Consider the following 22,231-nt stretch of genomic DNA (forward strand, 5'->3'; position numbering starts at 1 on the left):
TTTTGTTAAGGGGCATTTGGTTTTACAAAGTAGTCTACTAAGTGAAAAACTAAACTCAATGCAGGGACAATGAGGCAGGAAGAGAGTGAGAGACAGAGTTATAACGTGCATCCTGCTCATACTCAAGCCAGAGAGTTTCCTCCACAGGAAAATAAGATGTGGGGAGGGGGTTACTGAGATTGGTAAGATACAGCTTCAGCCGACCAGACGCAAACAGGACGCAGCCAGTGATGAGGACTGCGGCGCTCCGCAGTACCCAAATAGCTGCGCAAAAGATCGCTTTAAAGGTAACAAAACCACTTGATATGGTAATGTGCTCACATGTAATTACTAATAGTTCAAAGGTTTGAGAATCTGAGTTTTCATTAGAAGTATTACATTTTGTTTCCCTGCAGACGTGAGCGCTATTTTTTGGATTATGCAGTACTTTAACCTGAGAGCAACTCACGAAACCAACTTTAGTGGAGTGAGTTGGCAGTGAATCGGGCAGAGCAGCTCACTCCCACACCACTGAGAGCGGTCCGGAATCTTGTTTGTGATGTGACCGCTGGCTGCGCCAAAGCGGCGCTTTTACGCACGATGGAGGACCTTTTACGCGAGCAGAACTTTTGGGCGCAGAATATTTCCTGGAGCAACTCAAGTCGTGGAAACGACAGCCATTTCGGAAACACCACCGTGAATCCTCTGAAGCGAAACGAAGAAGTGGCCAAAGTGGAAGTTACCGTCCTGGTCCTGGTGCTGCTGCTCGCTCTAGTCGGCAACATGTGCGTCCTGTGGGCTATCCACGCCACCAAGCACAGCCAGTCGCGGATGTATTACTTCATGAAGCACCTGAGCATCGCTGACCTTGTCGTTGCAATCTTTCAGGTGTTACCGCAACTCATCTGGGATATCACATTTCGCTTCTATGGGCCGGACTTGCTGTGCAGGCTGGTTAAATACGTCCAGGTGGTGGGTATGTTTGCATCTACTTACCTGCTTGTTCTGATGTCCATCGACAGGTGCTTAGCAATCTGCCAGCCACTTCGCTCCGTGCACAAGAGAAAGGATCGCTTATACGTGATCGCCTCTTGGACGCTCAGCCTGATCTTCAGCACTCCTCAAGCATACATATTTTCTTTGAAGGAAGTCGGGGACGGTGTGTATGACTGCTGGGGGGACTTTGTACAGCCATGGGGTGCCAAAGCATACATCACATGGATGAGTCTCAGCATTTACATTTTCCCAGTGGCGATTTTAAGCATCTGCTACGGCTTGATATGTTTTAAAATATGGCAGAACTTCAATTTAAAGACCAGAAGAGACCACTTCCTGGCGCTGACTACACGGCCCTCCAAAGGCGCTCATCCCCTCTCTCGTGTGAGCAGCGTGAGGCTCATTTCAAAAGCAAAGATCCGCACCGTGAAAATGACATTCGTAGTGGTCATCGCCTACATTGTGTGCTGGACTCCCTTCTTCTTTGTCCAGATGTGGTCTGCGTGGGATCCTGCTGCCCCAAGGGAAGGTAAAGGCACATTTCATTTATGCAGATTGAAGTCTAATCTTGCCGTAAGTCAGTCAGTGTCTTATTCAGTGTTCAGTGACACAATGAGTCGAGCATCATCTTTGCCCGAGATTCATACTGGTGAATCTTTTGCCCGTAAGCTCTGTCATGGAGAAAAGAAAGTTTTTCAACAATATTCCATGCTAAGTGTGTCACACATACACAATATATCTGGGAATGCATGAGCAATCTGCCTCACTTCCCAGAATGATTTCCCCAGAGTGAACCCAGATGAATGAGAGTGTCATTTACAGTAGTTATCAGTTCACTGGAAGAGTAAATGTACCAGGACATCAAAGACTTTCTATCTCTGCTCCTGCTGGTGGTTTATATAATTTCTATTTAACTGCATAGTTTGTTCAGATTTACCCCTCGTATCTTTTGAGTTTCTCATTAAAGGGGACAAGAGCAAGCTCATAGCCAAGCTAATCATCCTCCTGTTTTCGTCTTCTTCCAAGCAGCTTTGCACAAAATTGGGAAAATAAAGACATTAAAGCCAAGAATCCATGCAGGGTACAAAAAAAGTGCATGTTGTAATAGGGGCCCCCATATTGTTTATATGGGCAGACTCAACCAGTAGACTATTTCCTATTACCATTTAGCATCGCAAACATGTGTGACTTCTCGACATGTTATTTTGCAAAGCTTTCAAGTAACATGTCATTAATGGGGAAATAGTTTACGTTACTTTCATATGGATTTGTGCTGAAATGCTCGATTTTGTGCATTTTATGATAACACAAATGTATTTTTTTTAATGTTTTGTTACATATAGCTTCAGAAGTAGGAGGATCTTCTCAAATGATAAAGGAATAAAAAAAATCTTAAATTTTATATGAAAAAATCTGAAAGGCTGTGGAGATACATGGTTACTTCACCACACTGAGACATTAAAACAAGAATCATTGCTAATGTGACTTTTTTTTACTGAATACAATACTGAATTTCACAGCATTGAATTGCACACCAAGAGTAAAGTATATAGATTATAAGTAACTGAAGTAAGCAAGAAATAACAAGTGTGTGGTTTGCACATGTACATGGGAGGAGGAGGAAGAGAGCGGAGAAGGATAGATGCTATCAGTCTGAAATACTTCAATATGTTTTCAGGATTAGGAGCAGTTTCATGAAATGTGATTGAAGATATAAATCAGCTGTTACGGACTCGATTCACGTTCGTTTCAAAGAAAACTTTTGAAAGAAAAGCTTCTGTTCAAACCCAGGTGTGAATGGAAAGATTCAGACTTATTGCACTCTCTTTGAAGTAAAGACACCAGGGGTCCATGTAGGTGAGTTTCGTGTTGCCGAGGGCAATTCAGTCTAAATGTGAAAAGGAACACTGTCTTCCAGGCCCTGAACTTCAGTCCGATCATCACATTTTGCAACGTGCCGTGGATCCACTGACTTTGTGCGCTCGTGTCATGTTTGTTTAACTTTTTATCCACAGAATTATCTTCGATGGACTGATGTGATGGCAGTATCATCACAGTCCTCCTTTTGATTTCAACATCGCCCTCTTTCCACTTTTCCAACTTCAATCTCAGAAGCTGTACATCATAATATTACAAAAAGCAGCCAAGATTAATGTTTTTATTTTATTCCTGGCAGCACAAGAAAGTGGTGAGTGTAGCGTAAGTAAAGGTTTGGAAAGAAGAAACGTTTGTGTTATTTCACCTTAAGAGAACTTTACTCCCCTTGGCACCAAATAATGCCAGAACTCTGGACTGGGCGTTTGATTTATCTGTTGAATCTTAATTTTGACGGGCCATTTGGTTGACGCTGCGCACAGCACACCTCTCACAATAAAGCAAAAGCACTATAGAGAGTCAGAGCACCATGAACAGTACAGGTCAGCATTTTCACTTGAGGAGTGAAGAAGACAACGCACACTAAATCTTTCACACCCCATTAGGGATTAGAAAAAAAAACCTGGAAGTCGTCCACTTTCCACTGTTCAAACGACGTGCTTGGTCAATGTGCTCTTTGTCTCTAACGATTGGAAACTTAATCCACTGAATGAAGGCGAAAATAAGGTATACTTTTCCATCCAGGACAGGCACTTCTAATTGAAGCCATTTATCATGTTTGTGTCAAGCAACTTAAAATCCTATTTGTGTGGCATCCATCAAACTTCCTCATGTTTTCATCTTTAATCACAGATGTTTTTGGGAGTTGTGTGAAATTCCTCAGACTGTCACTTTATGTGTTTCTCTGATGGGTAATGTAAGTACAGCTGCCTTGAACGGGGACGTATATTTATAAAGTAGGATGAAATGGAGAGTCCAGGCTTGTCCAGGGGTGGTTGCGTGATCTGATACCTGGCTGGGCATGTGTGTGTGACCTTTGACACCTTACCTTGAATTTAACTTGAAGATATGTAAATTAATCAACACACCTGAACAGTCAGAATCTTAGCCCGTTAGCACTAAAGTGCAGCTGAGGCTGATGGAAATGCCATTAGTTGTGCAAGTATTTGATCATAAACCAAGTTATTAAATTCATCCCAGGGGACCATCAGTGTCTCTACCAAATATAGCAATCCATCCAATAACTGTTCAGATATTTCAATGAAAACTTGATGTTGCCATTGGAAAGGTCAGACAATCACCAAAGCCAGTAGTATAAATTGTCTGGGAAACATCAACGTCTGTACAGCATTTCATTGTCACACATCCAGTACTTGAGATATTTAAGTCTGGACCAAAGTGGGCAACAACAAACAGACCAGCTGACAGACTGACATTGCCCTCCCTACAGCCATGATGTTATCAGTGGCCAAAAACAAAATTGTAGGATAAAAGAGCAAACAAAGCACACACTCAATGAGTTTGGACTTCGGCCCACAACCAAAAGATTACATCTCAGTGGAATGGAGAAAAACTTGCTACTCTTAAAGATCCACCCATCCCGTCCTTTTCTAAACTGCTTAGCCTTTGCAGGGAAGCAGGGGGCTGGAGCCTGTCCCAGTGTGCACTGGGTGAGAAGTCGGGTGAAGCCTGGACAGGCTGTGGGTCATAGGCAACGTGTTTTTAAAAAATGTGACAGGCAATATTTTCTATTTTCATCTGAAAGACTAAAAGCCTCTCAGCATTTTCTGACTTCTACACCCTGCCTTTGGCACTTAGCCTCAATACTATTGGTTCTTACTGTAACCTCTAAAAATGGCCATTTTGAGCCATGAGATATGGTGCCTTAGTGAGTAAGTATGGTGCATGTGATGAAAAATATCGAGCATGTGTTCCTCTCTGTCTCTCTCCTTAGACATGGCCTTCATCATCGCCATGTTGCTGGCCAGTCTCAACAGCTGCTGTAACCCCTGGATCTACATGTTCTTTGCCGGCCACCTGTTCCAGGACCTGATGCAGTGCCTCTTCTGCTGCTGTAGACAGTACCTGACTGCCTCCTCCTGCAGCTGTGACGGACAGTGCAGGCACAAGAGCAACTCCTCAACATACGTCATCAAGAACACGGGCAGCCAGAGGAGCCTCTCACACACATCCAGCACAGGGGGACCGGCACACTGAGAGCAAGCTGAAAGCCATCCAGGTTTCCTGCACCCGAGCAAGCTGGCGATCACGCAAGTCCCCCTTTTTCAGGCATTTAATGACCTGCAGCGGTGGTCATTACAACATGTTTTGAATTGAGCTGAGTTTACAGACAATGTAAACCACCCGTCCAGACAATACTCTGCATCCTGTGATAACAACGAGCAGAACAAAATGTCTCCATCGCTATGGACGTGTGCCCTGAGCTTTCCTTTTGGACTCCCTTTGCATGAGTCCTGCACATCATATTGTAGGTTTTAGCAAGATTTATCCTCCAACTTCCTATAAAAATAATCGTGAGCAGTGTCAAATTTGTTTGTATGCGTCTGTTCTTTAGTCTTGAATTTTAAAGTTATTAAAAACTTAGTCCAACTATTATTAGACTGATTTGACCTTAAAAGACAAGTAATTATCACAATGATTATATTAATGTTGCACAAGGAGATTTTTTCTACAGTTTGACATGTTCCCAAAATATCTTTGCTCTGTGTGAATGAGCTCTAGTTCAGTTTCTGTAGTGATTGTTTACCCCTTAAAAGCAGCATTACTTTGTGTAAAAGCATTTTGAATTTATGTTATTATATTAGTGGTTAAATCACAATGTTGATATGCATGAATGATATTAAGGTTATTAAGATGCAACCCTGATTCCCCTGAGTTTGAACGCTGTCTAAAACTTAAATAAAACATAATGTAATAATGTTTAATAATGTTTCAAAATAGTTGGGACAGGAGCAAGAAAAGACTGGTGAACTCATGGAATGCTCCAAAAACACCTGTTTGGATCATTCCACAGGTAAACAGGCTCATCGGTAACAGGTGATTGGGTATGAAAGGGGCATCCTGGAAAGACTCAGTCGTTCATAAGCAAGGATGGAGCGAGGTTCACCACTTTGTGAACACATGACTGTATAAAGGATATTAATACATGGGTTCAGAAAAACTTTGTAAAAATGTTGTTAGCGATTGATTGCATCCTGTTTTTATTTGTGTTTTCACAGCATCCCAACTTTTGTAATATCTACTCTTGAGTTTTTGCTCAATCAAAATGTCTCCACAACAGAGCAAAAGTTTATCAGCAAAGCAAAATCCATAAGGAATGCATTTTACAGCAAGGAAGCTGGTTTCAATGTTTTCTGCAGAACTTGTGCTTCAGATCAGTGTTTGTTCTTTATGATGTAATATGAAATTCACTTTGTAAATAGCCTCCACTGCTCCCCATGTGCGTCTACATGTCATCATTTCTATCAGCTCCACCTCCTCTTTACTTGGTTGTCGGTGTTTTTGGGGTAACCTCAGATTTTAGGCACACTGAAGCTCTTTAATCTAGTTTGGATCAAACTAGAATAATGCTTCCCCCTTGTGGCCACTTCATTTACTCAAACAATTAGTCTGTTTCTTTTCCTGTATGATTCGAGGCAATATGCCAACTGTTTATACTCAGCATGTGGAGAAAAAGTGTCAGGATCAGATAATGTGCATTCTTGGCTTATAAGGTGTGTTTTGAAATGGCTGTAACTTTATATATCCTGGCAAGTAGTCAAGAAAAACACTGTGGCTCAGAGCAACGTCCATAGGGAGCAGTTTTATGAAACAGGGCAACGCACATTCACATGCAGTTTCAATAAGTGTCAACTGACTGATTCAATTTTTCTATCATGGCATATGGGAGAGTGTACTACTTGTTTTAGTGCAATGAAACCATTCATGTTGTACTTATAACATTGTTTATTTAAAGCTTTGCTGACATCAGCATAGAATAAAAAGAGTGAAATTTATGGTTTACACTTCAGATTTTGATGCATCGTCATGTAGAAAAAAGACACAAAATCAGCTCAAAACATAGACCAGCATACAACAATGAGGACTATTAATGCAGCACCTTTTGTTTGTTTTTGGCCTCATGTTTCATGGATCCTCAAAAAGTCAGTGAAATGTCCAGAAATTGGTCTTTATGCCCGAATAAAGCAGCAGTGCTGCACCTACACTTCCTTGCGCATAACCACTCTCACACCGCTGTACATCTTCCCCATTGCCTCAAAGAGCGGGTGACAGAAGGTGCGTATGATCAGCGAGTAGGGTTGACTCAGACACTGGAACTCAATCAGACAGCTCTTAGTGCAGGGCATGACAGCCCAGATGTGCCAGAATGACAGGCAGGCAAACAGCAAGCCCCAGAGCAGTGACAAAGGGATGCCAAAGATGGCGGTAAGGCTGCGATAACAGCAGTACTTTGACACTGTGAAGGTGGTGTAGCTGGCTTTCCACACCCCATCCAGACTGTGTGTGCTGGCAGGCTCTGCGATCACATCTTCAAAGCTGACCTAAAGCACAGAGACGGTTTGTTTATTTATGTGTTTGGTTACATGTAGGCTTAAAGGTTCAGTTCACACCAATGAACTTAGTGTCCCTCCTAATGCAGGCAGTATATCGAGCCATGCGTCACTGTATACATACAGAGGCGTCACTGTGAGACCTCAAGTGCGTCATATGATAATATTCATATCATCATGAAAACTGTGGATTATCCCAAGTAACTGACAACAGATATAAATGCTGGGTTTTACAAATACATTTGTTCAGTGCTTTTGATGATTACCTCAAACCAAACCTCTACATATAGAAAAAAAAAAAAAGTGGGAAAATTTGGTTAAACTGACCCTTTTAATGTGGACTTAAACTAAAAACTTTGCCATTATCTATCAGAAAGCTTAAAATCACCACCAAGATTTTCCCATGAATTCAAAGTAAAAACTTTTTCCAGATCTGTAAACCAAACCACCCGTATGTTCTGCTTTTTTTTAAAGCAGCAACTTTTTACGCATTTGACCTAAATTTTAGCAAAGGCTATAGATTTTACTTACACATTGTACTTATATATACACTGAGCACCCTCCATACTGTAGCTCTAATTAGCTTTAGTTGGAAACCTTCTGCTCCACCCTGACCCTTCAGATATCTCAGTTTTATCAGGTTAACAGCTATTTTAGGCAGCATGACACACTCATGCACTTTCATGGCTTCATCTCAAATGTTACACCACAAACTCCTACTTCAACATGTGCACTTCTGTGATAATAAAGTAAACACAGACTATTTGCACCTTGACCACATCCTCGTTGATCTGCCTGGGGTCCCTGTTGTTGAGGTCGATCTCCCTGCTGTTGCTGTCCCTCCTGATCATCGGCTCGTGGCTGTGGTTCATGTCAGCCATGGTCCTGCTGTCTGACTGAAGGAGCAGGCTGGAGCTGAGATAATGAAGCACGAGAGGCCAAGATGAGCGGCCGGGTGTGTGTGTGGCTGCAGTCAGAGCCACAGAGGGAGTGGCAGTTCAGAAACTGAAACGCCACTCAGTGTTATTCCGATCCAGGAATGCCAGCAGGCAGCTGCCAGCGATGACTGCCTCAAACTGTCAAAGACACAGAAGGCACTGCTGACATACCACATCGAGCATAGACACTCATACACATACACACACACGCGCTTACACAACTGTGCACATAATAGTCTTGTCCATTCTTCTGCACAAATGTGACAGCTCACACTGTGACTCAAAGCATTTTGCAAAGAGGAGAGCAAGCTCGCGTTGCTTTTCACACTGCCATAAGAAGTGTATGGTCAGTGGTGAGATCATGTAGGATGTTTTTTTTTAATTTTCATCCACACACACAAAGTGACAGAAAAAGCAGCACTTGAATATTGTTTATATAATCTGCTAAAAAAAAAAAAACAAAAAAAAAAACAGTCATTGAATACAAAACTTAGCAATAATTTTTGCTTTCAAGCTTAAAACAATAGCTTGAATGACAGCAAGTATGTGGCAAAGCCTACAAATCAGTGTAGAGCCTGTCCTGCTGCTGGCCTTCATGATATGCATGCAATAGTGGTGTAATAGACAATGGTTTAAATATGCATTTAAATGGGTCTGGAGTTTTAATGAGTAACAATGGTTCTAATGGCTTCAGAGTTTTTTGGAGATGGGTCCTGTTTCCTGATTCATATATAGTCTATATACAAACATGTCTGATGCTCTGTTAATGCTGATTAAACACTCTCTCCCTGGTCCTTCACTCAGTTTAACAGGGTAATTATGTTTCGTGTTAAACGCTAATCTTGTTTCAAACCAAAAAAATAAAATAAACTTAATCCATAGCTTTAATTGCCATTTCCTCCCTTAAGAATACGTTTAATATAAGTTGTTCCTCTTCGCTGCAGAACTGAATATTCTTAGGTTTGTAATGACTAACAACATTTTAAACTTAAATCCTTGTAAATGTGCATTTTTGCTCCTTGAGCTTCTTAAACTCCTTTAGGAATTAACAAAATATAAATGCAAATATGGGTATTATGACAGAAACATGAGACAACATTCAATTTGCATAACAAATTATGCTGAAATTGCCCCAAAGTCTAAAAATGCTGAATAAAAATTTCATCATCCTCTGCCAAAGCTATTGTAACTGTGGAAAACTTGTAAGAATCGAATATCGGTGCCCACGTGGGCTCAGTCCATGAGACCGTCAGTGCACGTAATGAACAATCCCAGTCTGGATAAGTGAGTCTCATTCTTTGGCCAGGTGAATACTGAAGCCTCCACAGCATCTTCCAGCACTCAAGAGGAAGGGACGCACAATGATGTCCAGTACAACGTTCCACAGGCTCTGCAGCCAGTGTGTGCCCATAAAGACACACTGGATACAAGGACCAACCATCCTGTCATAGAAAGACACACAAAAATCAAGCAAATTGCAAAAAAGAAATACATTTTCTCAGTCACGGTGGCGTGCAGCCAGGTTTAGTTTACTTCCCCAAATCCTGCAGGGGACAGACTAATATAGTTTCAGTATTTCTTAACTTTTGGTCAAATGCTTCTGGACATTTCTCAGTTCCTCTTTTTCCAGCACGCAGCCCATTATCTCCTTTAACAGGCTTTCATTTCCACATATAATCAAAATTTTGCACTGACACTTATTAATAAAATTCACTCAGCGCTTTGTCCTATTACTGTTTGTTTAGTTTCAAACCTGTTATTACTACTGATAACACACACAGTCAGATTATGAATATTATACTGATTGACCATAGTTTTAAAATCACTCTCCTTAAATCCTCTTTTTCCTCCTCTCATACTTATGAGTCCACTTGTTGCTGTTGTCTCCTGTTTGCATTTTGAATTCCTCTTCAATAGTCGCATACTGGAGCTCAATTAACTGAAGGTGTACGACGACAGTTTAGTGTTGCACTTGCATAAAGCTGGCCGACTCACAAGAGACAAATGAAAGCAAGAATGGTCAGTGCAGCTGGGTCTGGCCTTCAAAAACACTGGATCCTAAATTTCCCAAGATGCAACTGGTTAGTGTCTTCATTAGACCTTCCCTCCAAGGTAAAGAGACACATCTTCTTTTCAAACCTTTTGCAGCTCTCACAAGAGAAACAGGTTGAGTAGCACTCCTCAGCTGAACGATATGTGTGAAGTAGTGGTGTGCCCCTTCACTGGTCTTGTACCGGATATTGATATTGGATATATAATGCATAATGGATTATAACTGCAAACTAATAACATCCACATTGTCTCTTTGTGTTTAGTGCAAATAAACAAATGTCAGCATGCTAACTCACTAAACTAAAAACTAATACCCGCTAAACATCAGAAAGCTAGTCTTGTCACTGAGAGCATGTTAGCATGCCAGTGTTAGCTTTTAGCTCAAAGCACCATTGTGCCAAAGTACAGCCTCACAGGGCCGCTTGAATGGATGCGAGCACCACAAACAAACCTCCATTCATCTCCATGTTATTGGGGCGGAGGCAGAAACTTGTTTCATATTGCTCCTTAAGACATGATCTAAACCTACCAGATGTGGAGGCAGCTGAGGATGGCGAAGAGGAGACCAGAGATGATTGACACTGGAACGGCCAGAAGCACTGTGATGACTCTGTAGATCCAAACCCTGGACACCTCAAACAGGGCGTTACTCCAGATCCACACTCTGTCCCCACTGCGCACTGACGCCGGCTCAGCAATCACATCCTCAAAGGTCACCTGGAGACACAGAGAGAAAGTGGTGCTGATGCTACAGAGGTGAAATGTAAAGTCATGCTCCAGGTGGACGTCATCTTCATAAAGAGATCATATCCACTGGAGGGCAGTGCAACCAGCTAAGCTGCTTCTTGGTTCTGCATGCCAATGATTTAGAATGATTTTTTTTTTTTATCATGATAAAAACACAAATAATTCAAAAACTAAAGTTCCACTGCATGAAAATGCAATACCTTGAGGCAGTCATTGATACCTCGGGGGTCCCTGACATTAATCAGAGGCTTGGTATCACTGATTTCCACGAGTGTAGACGTATGAATGTTCTCCTCTTCTTCCAGGGCAGGAGGGGCCCTCCACAGCATCTGAGGTTCCTCCCCGTTATCAAATTCATCAGGGTCACTGGAGTCCCCCAAATCGATCTCCACTTCCCCTGAATCTTCTCCTTTCATCATGGTGTCTGTCCAAACATGTGAAGAAAACAGCCCAGAGAGCAGAGCGGGCGCCTGTCACTCCCCTCACGGCTCAGACTGAGGACCCCTCAGCCGGCTGTGCAGTCAGGTTATATTGGGAACGTTACGGTGCTCTGAGTGGTATTTGCAGATGGTCTTTCAAGTGAAGATCATTTTCCTGTGCTGTGGAAGCATGGGGGGGGGGATATAAATACTCTCAGCATGGAGATGGCTCTGTATGCACTGATACACAGAGACGTGAGCCAAATCTGCAAGCGTGAGAGCCAAGATAGACTACAACAAACGTTTAGACTTTCACTTCCAGCTGGAATACGTGTCTGTTGCTACACGTATGTTTGCCTTACAGATTCTAGGATTTCGTTCATTTCCAAGTCTAATTTTCACCTAAGAGAAGAGTTTTTTCCGGGACAGTACTGCCTCCTGCTGGCCTGTAATGGAAATTAATTTTGCTCTTCAGTGCAGTCAGATGTGCCCCTGCCCCATTGTTGTGTGAAACACTGACCTAATAACTGTTTGTGTGCACGTGAGATTTATTTCAATTATAATTTGAAATCAGATGGAAGGATTCTCATATACAGCCCTAATCTCCCTATTGGGATTGGGATTGTTATAGCTCATTTTGCCATTAATAATTAAAAGTGTTCAAAGAATTTGAGATGACGTACTCTAACTTAAACCTTAGAAGATTAAAACTTTTCACATTAAATGGAACAACAGGACTGGAATTGTACTGAAGCATCAATTGTCCTCACATGGCAAAATGCACCTTTATCACCTGTTGTGCACACTAAATAAATCTTTTTGATGACCTAAATAGAAATCTAACCCTAACTTAGTACTTAGTAACTTAGTAACACACCTCCCCTGCTTTACCCAAAAGTTTACCCTTCTCTTAGTAAAATGGGAAAATACATAACCTTCCCCATTTGCTAACCCATCCTTGTATAATTCTCATACTGTCCCTCACTGAAACGTTCAGCTGTGACAACGCATTGTTGGTTTTCCAGTTCACCAACAGCATCAATCACAATGCGGAAGCAACAGAAGATATAGTGCATGTTATCACAATAACCTCCTCTCGGCCCAGATAGCATGAAGAGCGTTCTCGGGTCTCTGCACTCGGTCTGGTGTTCAATAAGTTTCGCAACATGCTTTAAAAAAGAAAAAAAAATGTCAACCTTTGGACCCATTAACCAGCCATCCTCACTGCTATTAATAGATCAGCTACGAATCGACAGCTAGACCTTATCAGAGTCTTCTCAGCTCCCCACCAGACCTTCAGCATCACCTCACACTGCTCTTATCACCTTCCTCACCAAATAATGAGTCCGTAAAGCAGCTGGCTGTGTGATAATCAGATGAGATAGAGTCAATATACAAAGTACCTCCTGTAGAAATGTCCTCACCTCATGCTGCCGTCCATCTACATGACCAAAATATCATACAGAATTCAGGTGAGTGGTGGTGCTGTGTTAGCTTTGAGAGCTGGACTTCTGATTGAGACTGCTGGTAAATTATTAAACACAATACAAATGGTTTTCTCATCAAAAAGGTTGAACAATTACAGCACAACTATTACCAAGTAACAAACTTTAGATCTGTTGATGTAAGTGAGCCACTCTATGATGAGCCCTGCTCTGTCTCCATGGTAAAGATGATTTCTGGCTGTTGGATGAAGACAGAGAGAGAGAACACTGTGTATTGATGACACAGAGTTTCCTGTGTCTGTGCCGGAGACGACGGTATGCTAATGGACTGCACACCTCGCCAGATGGGGTTTGTTTGTGTCCATGGCTGCACAGGTGAGGTCAGCGGACAGTGTGTGTGTGTGTGTGTGTGTGTGTGTGTGTGTGTGTGTGAGGGAAAATAAAAGGCAATAATAAGAATAATTTGAATTGTGAAATATATCAACACTTTGAATATGAAAAAGTGTTTTGTCTTGCAAGATTGTGGCTCCATAGATAAATATTAAAAATGACTTATCTAAATGCTTACCCTTCCCTACCGCTTAATCGTGAAAGACAAAAGTTTGTCTGGTCTGGGCTACTGTAGAAACATGCCAGCGTAAGATGGTGGACCGAGTTTCAGGTGATTATACACCAATGAAAACATACTTGTGAACATAACATGACATTTCTGGCTAGTTTGTGGGGAAAGTAACTTCAGTGTTACTTTTAGAAATGCACACACAGCTATATAATTTTAGATTTTAGTGTTGCTGTGACACAGAGTGGTACCACTGTCAAATCACTGAACCCATTATTAATGTAGTGATAGGAGTTATAACTATCACTCCAGGCCACCAGAGGCCAGCAGTGACTGATGCTCATACCTGGAAGCTACACTTGTGTGGTTTTGGTTAGACTGTACGATTTGGTAGAAGAAAACCCGCAAGATTGCGAGATGTACACGTTAACAAACCCAAGTTTCAGTGTATTTTAGCAAGCAAAATAAAGCGCACATTATCAAAATTATAGCGCCACCATTTGACGATATACAGAAAATACAGACAATCTTCCATGTGACAAAACCAAACCTTACTGAGCTCTGGCAGAAAATGTTCATGTATGGCTCCACTGCTCCTGTTCAGAAACTGATCCAGAAAAGTAATAGGTTTTCAGGGCCTTTAACACACCAGAACCCAGGTGACAGTAATCTGAATCTAACCTGTGTGATGTCACTTTAAATCAAAAATACATACAATGTGCATATGCGAACTTTACATTTTCCAACATGTGTAACAAACAGATTGTTTTCTTTTCTTTGTAAAATGTGACTGCTGCTGCATGTTTAGGCATCACTCAGTTGCAGGCCCAAAGAACTGCAGGGCACAGACACACAGACACATTTTAATCATATTCATATCATAAGTGGAGGAAACGTGTGTCTGTTTTAGCTTGTGCTTTGATTTAACTCCAACCACGATTCATACCCTCTGTTCCCAACAGCAGCAGATTATAGAGGGCCATGTCAGACAGTGTCCCTGCTCAGCACCTGTCAGTCCAGCTGTTTTCAGTACAATAGGTCAGACTGATCATTGCACATGTCTAGTTAACAATACAATCACCAATTCACTGCTTCCGCTGGTAACATGTTTATTTTTAGCACAGGATTCTGTGTACAAAAGCCCCCTCAAACATCAAACACCAGTATCAAATGGATCATTTTGATTTGTTTAGTTACAACATGAAGGACAGTCCAATGGGAGTACCATTCTTTTAATGGATGTGGACATTAAGCATTTTCATAATACTTATTATTCAAAACACACCATAGTTTTGACTGTATAAACTGTACCTAAAATTATGTAACTGTATAGCAGCTGAGTGCAGTGAGGTCAGTGCAGCTTAATATCCTCAGTCACATCACCTGCTCCACTCCCAGGTTGCACAGCAAAAACTGTAGACATTTAAATGTCTCCCTTAAAATATTTTGTTACAGAGGTGTACACATGCTGGTAGGCAGATCCTGTTACCTTTGGAGAGAGCCAGAGTAGCTAACCAGCCAAGCTTCATATTTAACAGACAGACATGAGAGCTGCCCGATCCTCTCGTCTAACTCTGGGCAAGAAAGTAAAGAATTTCCCAAAATGATGAGCGACTGTTCAAGTTTGAGGGGACCTGAGGACGTGCTGGGCTCAGGGAGGATGCTCCAGCAGCTGTCATGTTGTATGTGTACATGCATCTGGGAGGAAACTCGTGCTGTTGCTGTTTGAGGGAAGGTCTGGTGAAATAATGCAGCTCACCCTGTCAGACAGCACCATCAATCACACCTTCTCCCTTTGATTCTTCAGGAGTGGCTCTCTCATTATCGCTGCCTGTGCCACAACAGAGAGGCTCATCAAGCTCAAAGTAAACGGACAGCACAAGATGCAGCACACGGGAGAACATTAAGTCTTTTCGATTTACCATTAAGTACAAATAACAAACCACGGCTGAGCTCACGCCGTGGGTTCTCATTTTCTATCGAGGGCGGGCTTGTGTTTGATCTATAATGAATATGTTTGCAAAAGAGATGCACCGTGGATGTGATTGTTTTGATTTAATGAAAGCTGCCATTGAGGTGGGAGGTCCTTCAATTTAATTAGCAACTTATGAAGACTGCTCAGGCCCAAATATTCATTGAAGACTGACTCACACATTTTTTGAAGCTAGATGATGGAACAGGCGGTCAGCTACATTAATTAGAAATATTCTAGATGTCTTGTGCGCACACATTACCCAAATCTTCAGCCAGACATATTTGGTACCGTCGCCAGCTTTCAGAACTTCACTACAAATAAAGCTCTGCAGGTTTGAACAATGTTTGGGTTCACAGCAGGAGTTTTTCTAGTGACTAATGTCAATTCTAGACAGCATTTGAGAGCTGATTAAAGTGGACATTAAGAGAAAATCAGCATAGAAAAAAATCATATTATCCTTTAAAAAAAAACATCCCAATGAGGTATCTCCTTTCTAGGATAGTGGTGATAATGATGATGATGTGTGTGTGTGTGTGTGTGGATGCGGGAGAGAGAGTGTAAATGTCTAAATTTATATATGTGTACAGTATGTCTGTGTGCAACAAACCTCCATCGCTGCTTGCTCTTGGCTGTATTTTATTACGTCTTATAAATATCTTGTCTTATATCTTGCATTTAACATTTCCAGATGTCTATAAATTACTTAATCTCATGTTTTTGGATTTCAGTTTGTGTGTGTGTGGGATGTCTTTTCTCCTGCCTGTCAGTACGCGGTCTTATACAGCCGTCACCGCAGACAGGCGGCTTCAGTGCAGCTAGACAGCAAAGCGGGAGTTATTTTTACACATTTCTCTATTTAATCTATTTATTTTCTCGCTGGTTGATGTTTATTCTCTGCATGGTGTTTACAGGTTTAGGGAAAATTTAGCTTAGCATGCTTTCTTCATTTGTCACCATTTAACAGCTTGTCTATCCGATAAATCTAATCTGTGCGGGGGAGCTGCATATTCACCACAGACACGTCAACATTTTATCCTTTATCTGTTTTCCTTGATTGATCTGTGAGGAATGATAATGAGTAAGTTTAACAAGACACTTTTATGTATACAGTATATTACAACTACATCACACTCATAGATAAATGTATGGAAATAATAAATTCTTTGTCGTTAATCTGCCAGTGTACACATATTAAGAGGGTATTAGAGACGACCCCTTCAGCTGTTATGAAATGGCATTTTCTCCTTATATAATCATGTGTTAACTGGGCTCAGTCTTAGTCACGGGCTTTTCATAAGTGGACACACGGATGACACGGAGGCCAGGACCCAGAGAGGCAAAGCTCGTGCTCAAAATGTCAAACACACACAGAAAATGTGCACGTGCAGGTGCCGTGTTACTGGTGCAAATGTCTCTTTTTTGGTTATCAGAGAGAGATATGGAATTTACATTTGAAAGCATTTAGCTGGCACATTTATCTAAAGTGACTGACAGAGTGAGATCAAGGATGAACTGACAGGACATGTGATGGACTTTTACGAGGGAGGCTGACTGTTGACAGGACAGTCTGATCACTTGACTGTTACGAGCTGTCCCCTGTAAGATTAATGATGATAATGAATTATTCTCTGTTATCAGAAAAGACTAAATTATTGTTACTGCCCAGTCATATGTAATTCTTGAGAGGTCTTGCTCAGAGGCAGCTAAGAAAACGTGTTGCTTGCTCGAACCAAGCGCTTACTTAACATCATCTACTTAAAGGATCAAAGTAAACAGTGTTTATTTGCACATTTAAAGCAATAAGAAACCATACAGTGATGAACAAAAACTGATGTGTCCCTTGAGTACAATAAATACAGTTCACACAAATTCCTGCAACATAAATACAACATGACAACACTGAATTACTCTTACAAAGAATATTGCTGCTATATTGATATCCCATACAAAAACTTAGTGGTTTTGACTGTTCTCTGCTTTCATTGATTTCTGAGTTGGATCTGTCCTGATGACATTGTCATGACTTGCTGTTCAAGTATAATGTGATATTTTCTTTTTAATGAAATAGATGTACTGATTGTGGATGAACTGCTTTGCTTTAGTAGCCAGTAAAGATAAAATGTAACTTTGTCACCACAGTGACAATCATTTAAACACTATGTCCATTTGAGTGTAATCTTAAGATAAAAGAAAAAAGGGATGTCAAATATTATTAAAAAGCTGAGTGTTTATTTCTTGATGCTGTATCTGTATGCGAATACAGTTTACAGGCATAGTCCTGTACCGTTTACCCCTGTGGATCACTTCTTATCTTGTAGCTGTGATGATAGTCCTGCAGGCTACTGATGCTGTGGCACAACAGTGAGGTATGCTGTATCTAACTGAACTCTTCTGGGATCTGTCCCGGTATCCTGAAACCACTCTGCCCAGTTTGATCCAGAGTGCTTCTAGGACTGGATGTGGCGAAGCTTGCCCGTGTTTCTGCTGTACAGCTGGTTCTGTGGAGGAACTGCAGGAAGTTCTCGTGGCCTGAGCCCTCGTGACTGGAGACAGTGAGCTCTACGGGTCGGGCCGAGTAGCAGCGCCTCAGCTTACAAAGTTCCTCCCTGATCTGTCGGTTGAGAAGCCCGTAAAAAAATGGGTTAATAGCAAAGGAGGAGTATGCCAGCCAGTTGACGGCTTCCTCCAGGTCATCAGGTATCTTGAGCGTTGCGTCTAGCGTCAGGTGCAGGTGGAAGGCAAAGTAAGGCAGCCAGCAGATCAGAAACTGGCCAACAATAACCACCAGAGTGAGAGCAGCTTTGCCTCCACCAAAAGCACGGTCGCGCATGAACCTGCGTGGTGCGTTGCGGGTTGTGATGATGGTGGTCTGGCTGTTTATTGAGTCAGAGCGATGCTTCAGTTGACTGTTTGTCCACAAGGGCAGAGGTCCATGTTGGCGAGCTGCCACGCGAGCCACCTTATACACATTACAGTACACAGCAAAAATCACAACAGCAGGCAGGCAGAAGCAGATGACACTAAAGAGCACCGAGAAGACTCGTCTGTGGTCACTGTGGCTCCAATGCAGCGAGCAGTGTGCAGCGCTGATGGAGCTCAGGTTGCCGTAGGACTGCCAACCAAACACGGTGGACAGCCCCAGCACGGTAGAGGCCACCCACACCATCGCGATCACGGCCGCAGTCAGCTTCAGCGTCATCTTGACCTCGTAGCGCATGGGGTGGACGATGTAGTAGTAACGCTCCACACTGATGGCTGTGATGGTGAAGATTGAGGCAGCTATGAGCATTACATTGAGAGAGACGTAGACCTGGCACTCCAGTACTGTGAACGCCACACCAGCAAAGTACGGAGAACTGGACACAATCCCAAGAGGCATGAGCAAGATGGCACACAGCAGGTCCACTGCACACAAGTGGCACACAAAGGCAAATTTCCTGAGATGTGGGGCTTTTATGACAACAACCAGAACAGCAGTGTTGGCCAGGAGAGCCAGAACATTCAGGGTCACCATGAAAAATATCCCTGTCAGGTCCTTGAAGTGTGTCTGCGGGTTGGGAAGGGTGCCCAGCTGTCTGCTGGGAGCTGAGGGCATCAGTGCCCAAACGGTGGTGCTGTCATTGTACTCAGGGGTCAGAAATGTGCTGTTCTCCTCCATGATTCATAGTAAAGTTTCCAAAGTACACACTGAAGACTCCCCCATTGTTCAGTAATGAGGCCGAAGGATCCCTCAGACATCAAAAGAAATACTCTTCACTCCTGTGTTGGAGAAATAAAGTCCATATTTAACATTCATGGCAAATCATATTCAGTAAAGACTCAATTTCTAAACCTGCAATAACGAATTCTTTAGCCACTTGGGTGCAGCAGCAACAAGCTGTGAACAAAGCGCTGACCCATTATCACCTTTTTACTTGATATGGCGATCATGTTAGCAAACTGATTCCTATTGACACATCCAACAGATACGAAGCAACATTGGAATTCATTTGGAGTCGTGCTTGTGTCCAGCTGACGAATGTAAGTCCAATATTCACTCTCTTTTATTTTGGCAGACAAACAGATTTTAGAAAGGATGGTCAAAATCAAAGCAGCTACTACTGAGACATTTTAATTTTTAGTCTCTTGCATGCGGCAAAAATGTTGGATCCTACATTTCCAAGAATGCAACTAATATTTTTTTTTTATAGATCTTCCCTGCTCGGTCAACATCTTTCAAACTACACTTTCAGTTTGTAATGCAGGCTGAGCTGACCCTGATGACATCACTATGACATCATCAGGGTTGACAAAGCTCCTCCTGAGCCGCAGACGACATCATATGTGTTCTCATGACAAGTAAACTGATCTTTGGGAAATTCAAACTGATAACACTAATACCTAATACCTAATAAATCCTCAGTTTATTCGTCGTTATTCATTCCATCAATAGCGACTGAAATCAAATGTGTGATTAGAAACATCCAGTTTTCCTCACTGCACACACACGCACACACACACCTTAAAGGCATCAATAATCAATAACGGTTTGCATTTGTGGGATTATCTAAGAAGGGATGCTCTCTCTCTTTTAGTGAGGGAGAGACGTGATCAATGGGAATAATTCATGGAGGACACCCTGTCTCTCCTCCATCCGTCCCCATCCTTTTGAAATGAAAGATAATGAGTGCGCTTGTTTTCGCCCAGCTGCGGGGAACTGGCTGCATTGATTAATATGTGTTCAGTGTCACCCGGCGCCGCGCCATCAAAGAGGAAACCTCTTACCAGGTCAGGTTTGACCTCTGATCCTTGTTTCATTTCTTCTGAGAAACAACCAGAAAGCACTGACTGCATATACTTATTATACCATGTGTGTAAAATGCCGCAAATGTCAACTTTCTTCAGCTTTTACAGCGTTTCTTCTCTCTATATCGTCTTTTGCATAACTCCCCATACATGTACCAACCATCTTGTGCTGCTAATCATAATCAGGTTTTAAATGTATGACCGTGCAGGATGCTGTGTCCTAAATAACTGTGCTTGCTCGCGGCCCTGCTGTAATCTTCTCTGGTGGACAGCTATTGGCATGCCACGTTTGCACTGAGATTTATCCCCAGGAAGGAGTAGTACATGTACATTCTCGTGCATATTATGTAAGGGTGTCCTCATTCTCCATCATGTTCCAGTTGCAGCACGGCATATGCTGCATTCTGAATGAAGAAGATGACCATTTTCAGCCAGTAGTCATTTCCAGATTTGTTAGTTCTCTGAAACCGTTGGCGATTATTAATTCAACAGAGACACATGCAGTGGATGTTTTCTCTGCTCTGTTGTTACTTTTTAAAGAGAAAGAAATCACCATTAGCAAATAATTTTTCTATATTATAATGAGGATGAAGGAATTATGCCGGTCTTTTAATCCCTCACAAAGCTGTGCCACAGAGAGTTTTAGCCTGTACAGGAAAACCCCATAATCCCACCCTTTGTGATGACCTTCTTAATTATGTTAATAACCAATTTTAATGCATTTAAACTGATAAATTCCAAGTACCTATCAATCGTTTTATATCAAATGAAAAAGTAGTACAAAAAATGAAATATCTAAACATTTTCAGCACATGAACTGGCTCGTGTGGTGAAAAAGGATTGTTTTAGTAATTTGAGAAGATTGGAAATGACAAGGACATAATTAGTTTAAATTACACTGAGGAATAAAAGACAAAAATCATATTGGATAAAACTGAATGCATTTCCATTACTGTAGCAACATTTTAATGTAAATATGCTGATATTGTAAAGTCCAGTTAGGACACACATCAGATTCCACTTTAGGCATCAAAATAATACGACTATAAGCAACAGGCCCTCTCCAGTTCACATACAGCACGAGTCACCGTGCGAGGGTCGGCTCCATCCATGATGGGTGGAGGAGTCATTATTGTCACACCTTTATGTTTGGTTTGTTATCACTAATGCTAAAAGCTCATATTCAAAATCACTAGATATATTGAGTATTTGTTAGCGAGCACTGGTTTATAATGGCACAAGTTCCTTCCAAGTGTTCTCAAATGTCTTGAGCTCATGTGTTAACCTAATGTTACCTAACAAACTAAACAATTGTTAGAAATTTATCAGCGGTCAAAATGTCACCAGATTGCAATATACCAGTAGAAAAAATTGTGGATCACTTTTATGCGCTATCAGAAACAAAAGCATCACTCATTTAGGTGATGACAACAATATACACAAGTTTTATTACATAAGACTAATCTTATAACACCAAAACCACTTACGTAAAGAACACTTATGGAGCAACTCTTACATTTGGAAAATGTGCTGTTGCTCCTTCAAAAAGTTCCCTCTGAGTCTTCTAAAGTTGAGTACATCCAACTCGTGCTGATGGCTCCTCTCTGAATCCTTTATAAGCATCGCATTCAGTTCTCAGGTGTTGTTTTCAGGTGTGTGAGTGCTGCTCCGCCTTGCAGAAATCTATGCAAAAACTGTGCTAAACCTTAAAAAACAGCAGATTTCCAGGATCCCCCGGGAGAGCTGACAGTCCCAGAGAGGTGATGTGATGTGCATCCACTGAGACGGCACAGCTGGCTTAAGTGAAAGAGGGGAGGGGGGGGGTGGGGCTGGGGGTGGGGAGGAGCCAGCAATTGGTGATTGTTCAAATCATGTCTTTCGAGAGAAGAT

The 22,231-nt window shown here is 41.8% G+C and overlaps 4 protein-coding genes across 4 annotated transcripts; 1 reads left to right on the top strand and 3 right to left on the bottom strand.

Annotated features, from left to right (window-relative positions):
• Positions 1-226: 226 nt before the first annotated feature.
• oxtrb (oxytocin receptor b) lies at positions 227-5,162 on the top strand. Its single transcript, XM_076760332.1, has 2 exons — positions 227-1,504; positions 4,805-5,162. The coding sequence occupies exons 1-2, from the start codon at positions 580-582 to the stop codon at positions 5,065-5,067; spliced, it is 1,188 nt and encodes a 395-aa protein (XP_076616447.1). The 5' UTR covers positions 227-579; the 3' UTR covers positions 5,068-5,162.
• Positions 5,163-6,813: 1,651 nt separating this feature from the next.
• On the bottom strand, positions 6,814-8,321 carry LOC143331354 (caveolin-3-like). The gene is made up of 2 exons (XM_076748137.1): positions 8,192-8,321; positions 6,814-7,412 (listed from the first exon to the last, which is right to left on the bottom strand). Exons 1-2 carry the CDS (start codon positions 8,300-8,302, stop codon positions 7,071-7,073), a joined length of 453 nt encoding a protein of 150 aa, XP_076604252.1. The 5' UTR covers positions 8,303-8,321; the 3' UTR covers positions 6,814-7,070.
• Positions 8,322-9,499: 1,178 nt separating this feature from the next.
• cav4a (caveolin 4a) lies at positions 9,500-11,629 on the bottom strand. Its single transcript, XM_076751758.1, has 3 exons — positions 11,359-11,629; positions 10,941-11,128; positions 9,500-9,801 (listed from the first exon to the last, which is right to left on the bottom strand). Exons 1-3 carry the CDS (start codon positions 11,575-11,577, stop codon positions 9,651-9,653), a joined length of 558 nt encoding a protein of 185 aa, XP_076607873.1. The 5' UTR covers positions 11,578-11,629; the 3' UTR covers positions 9,500-9,650.
• Positions 11,630-17,314: 5,685 nt separating this feature from the next.
• LOC143331708 (putative G-protein coupled receptor) lies at positions 17,315-22,115 on the bottom strand. Its single transcript, XM_076748838.1, has 2 exons — positions 21,858-22,115; positions 17,315-19,315 (listed from the first exon to the last, which is right to left on the bottom strand). The coding sequence occupies exon 2, from the start codon at positions 19,212-19,214 to the stop codon at positions 17,934-17,936; it is 1,281 nt and encodes a 426-aa protein (XP_076604953.1). The 5' UTR covers positions 19,215-19,315; positions 21,858-22,115; the 3' UTR covers positions 17,315-17,933.
• Positions 22,116-22,231: the final 116 nt, after the last annotated feature.

The sequence above is a fragment of the Chaetodon auriga genome, chromosome 2 (assembly GCF_051107435.1).
Source record: "Chaetodon auriga isolate fChaAug3 chromosome 2, fChaAug3.hap1, whole genome shotgun sequence".
NCBI classification, from domain to species: Eukaryota; Metazoa; Chordata; class Actinopteri; order Chaetodontiformes; family Chaetodontidae; genus Chaetodon; species Chaetodon auriga.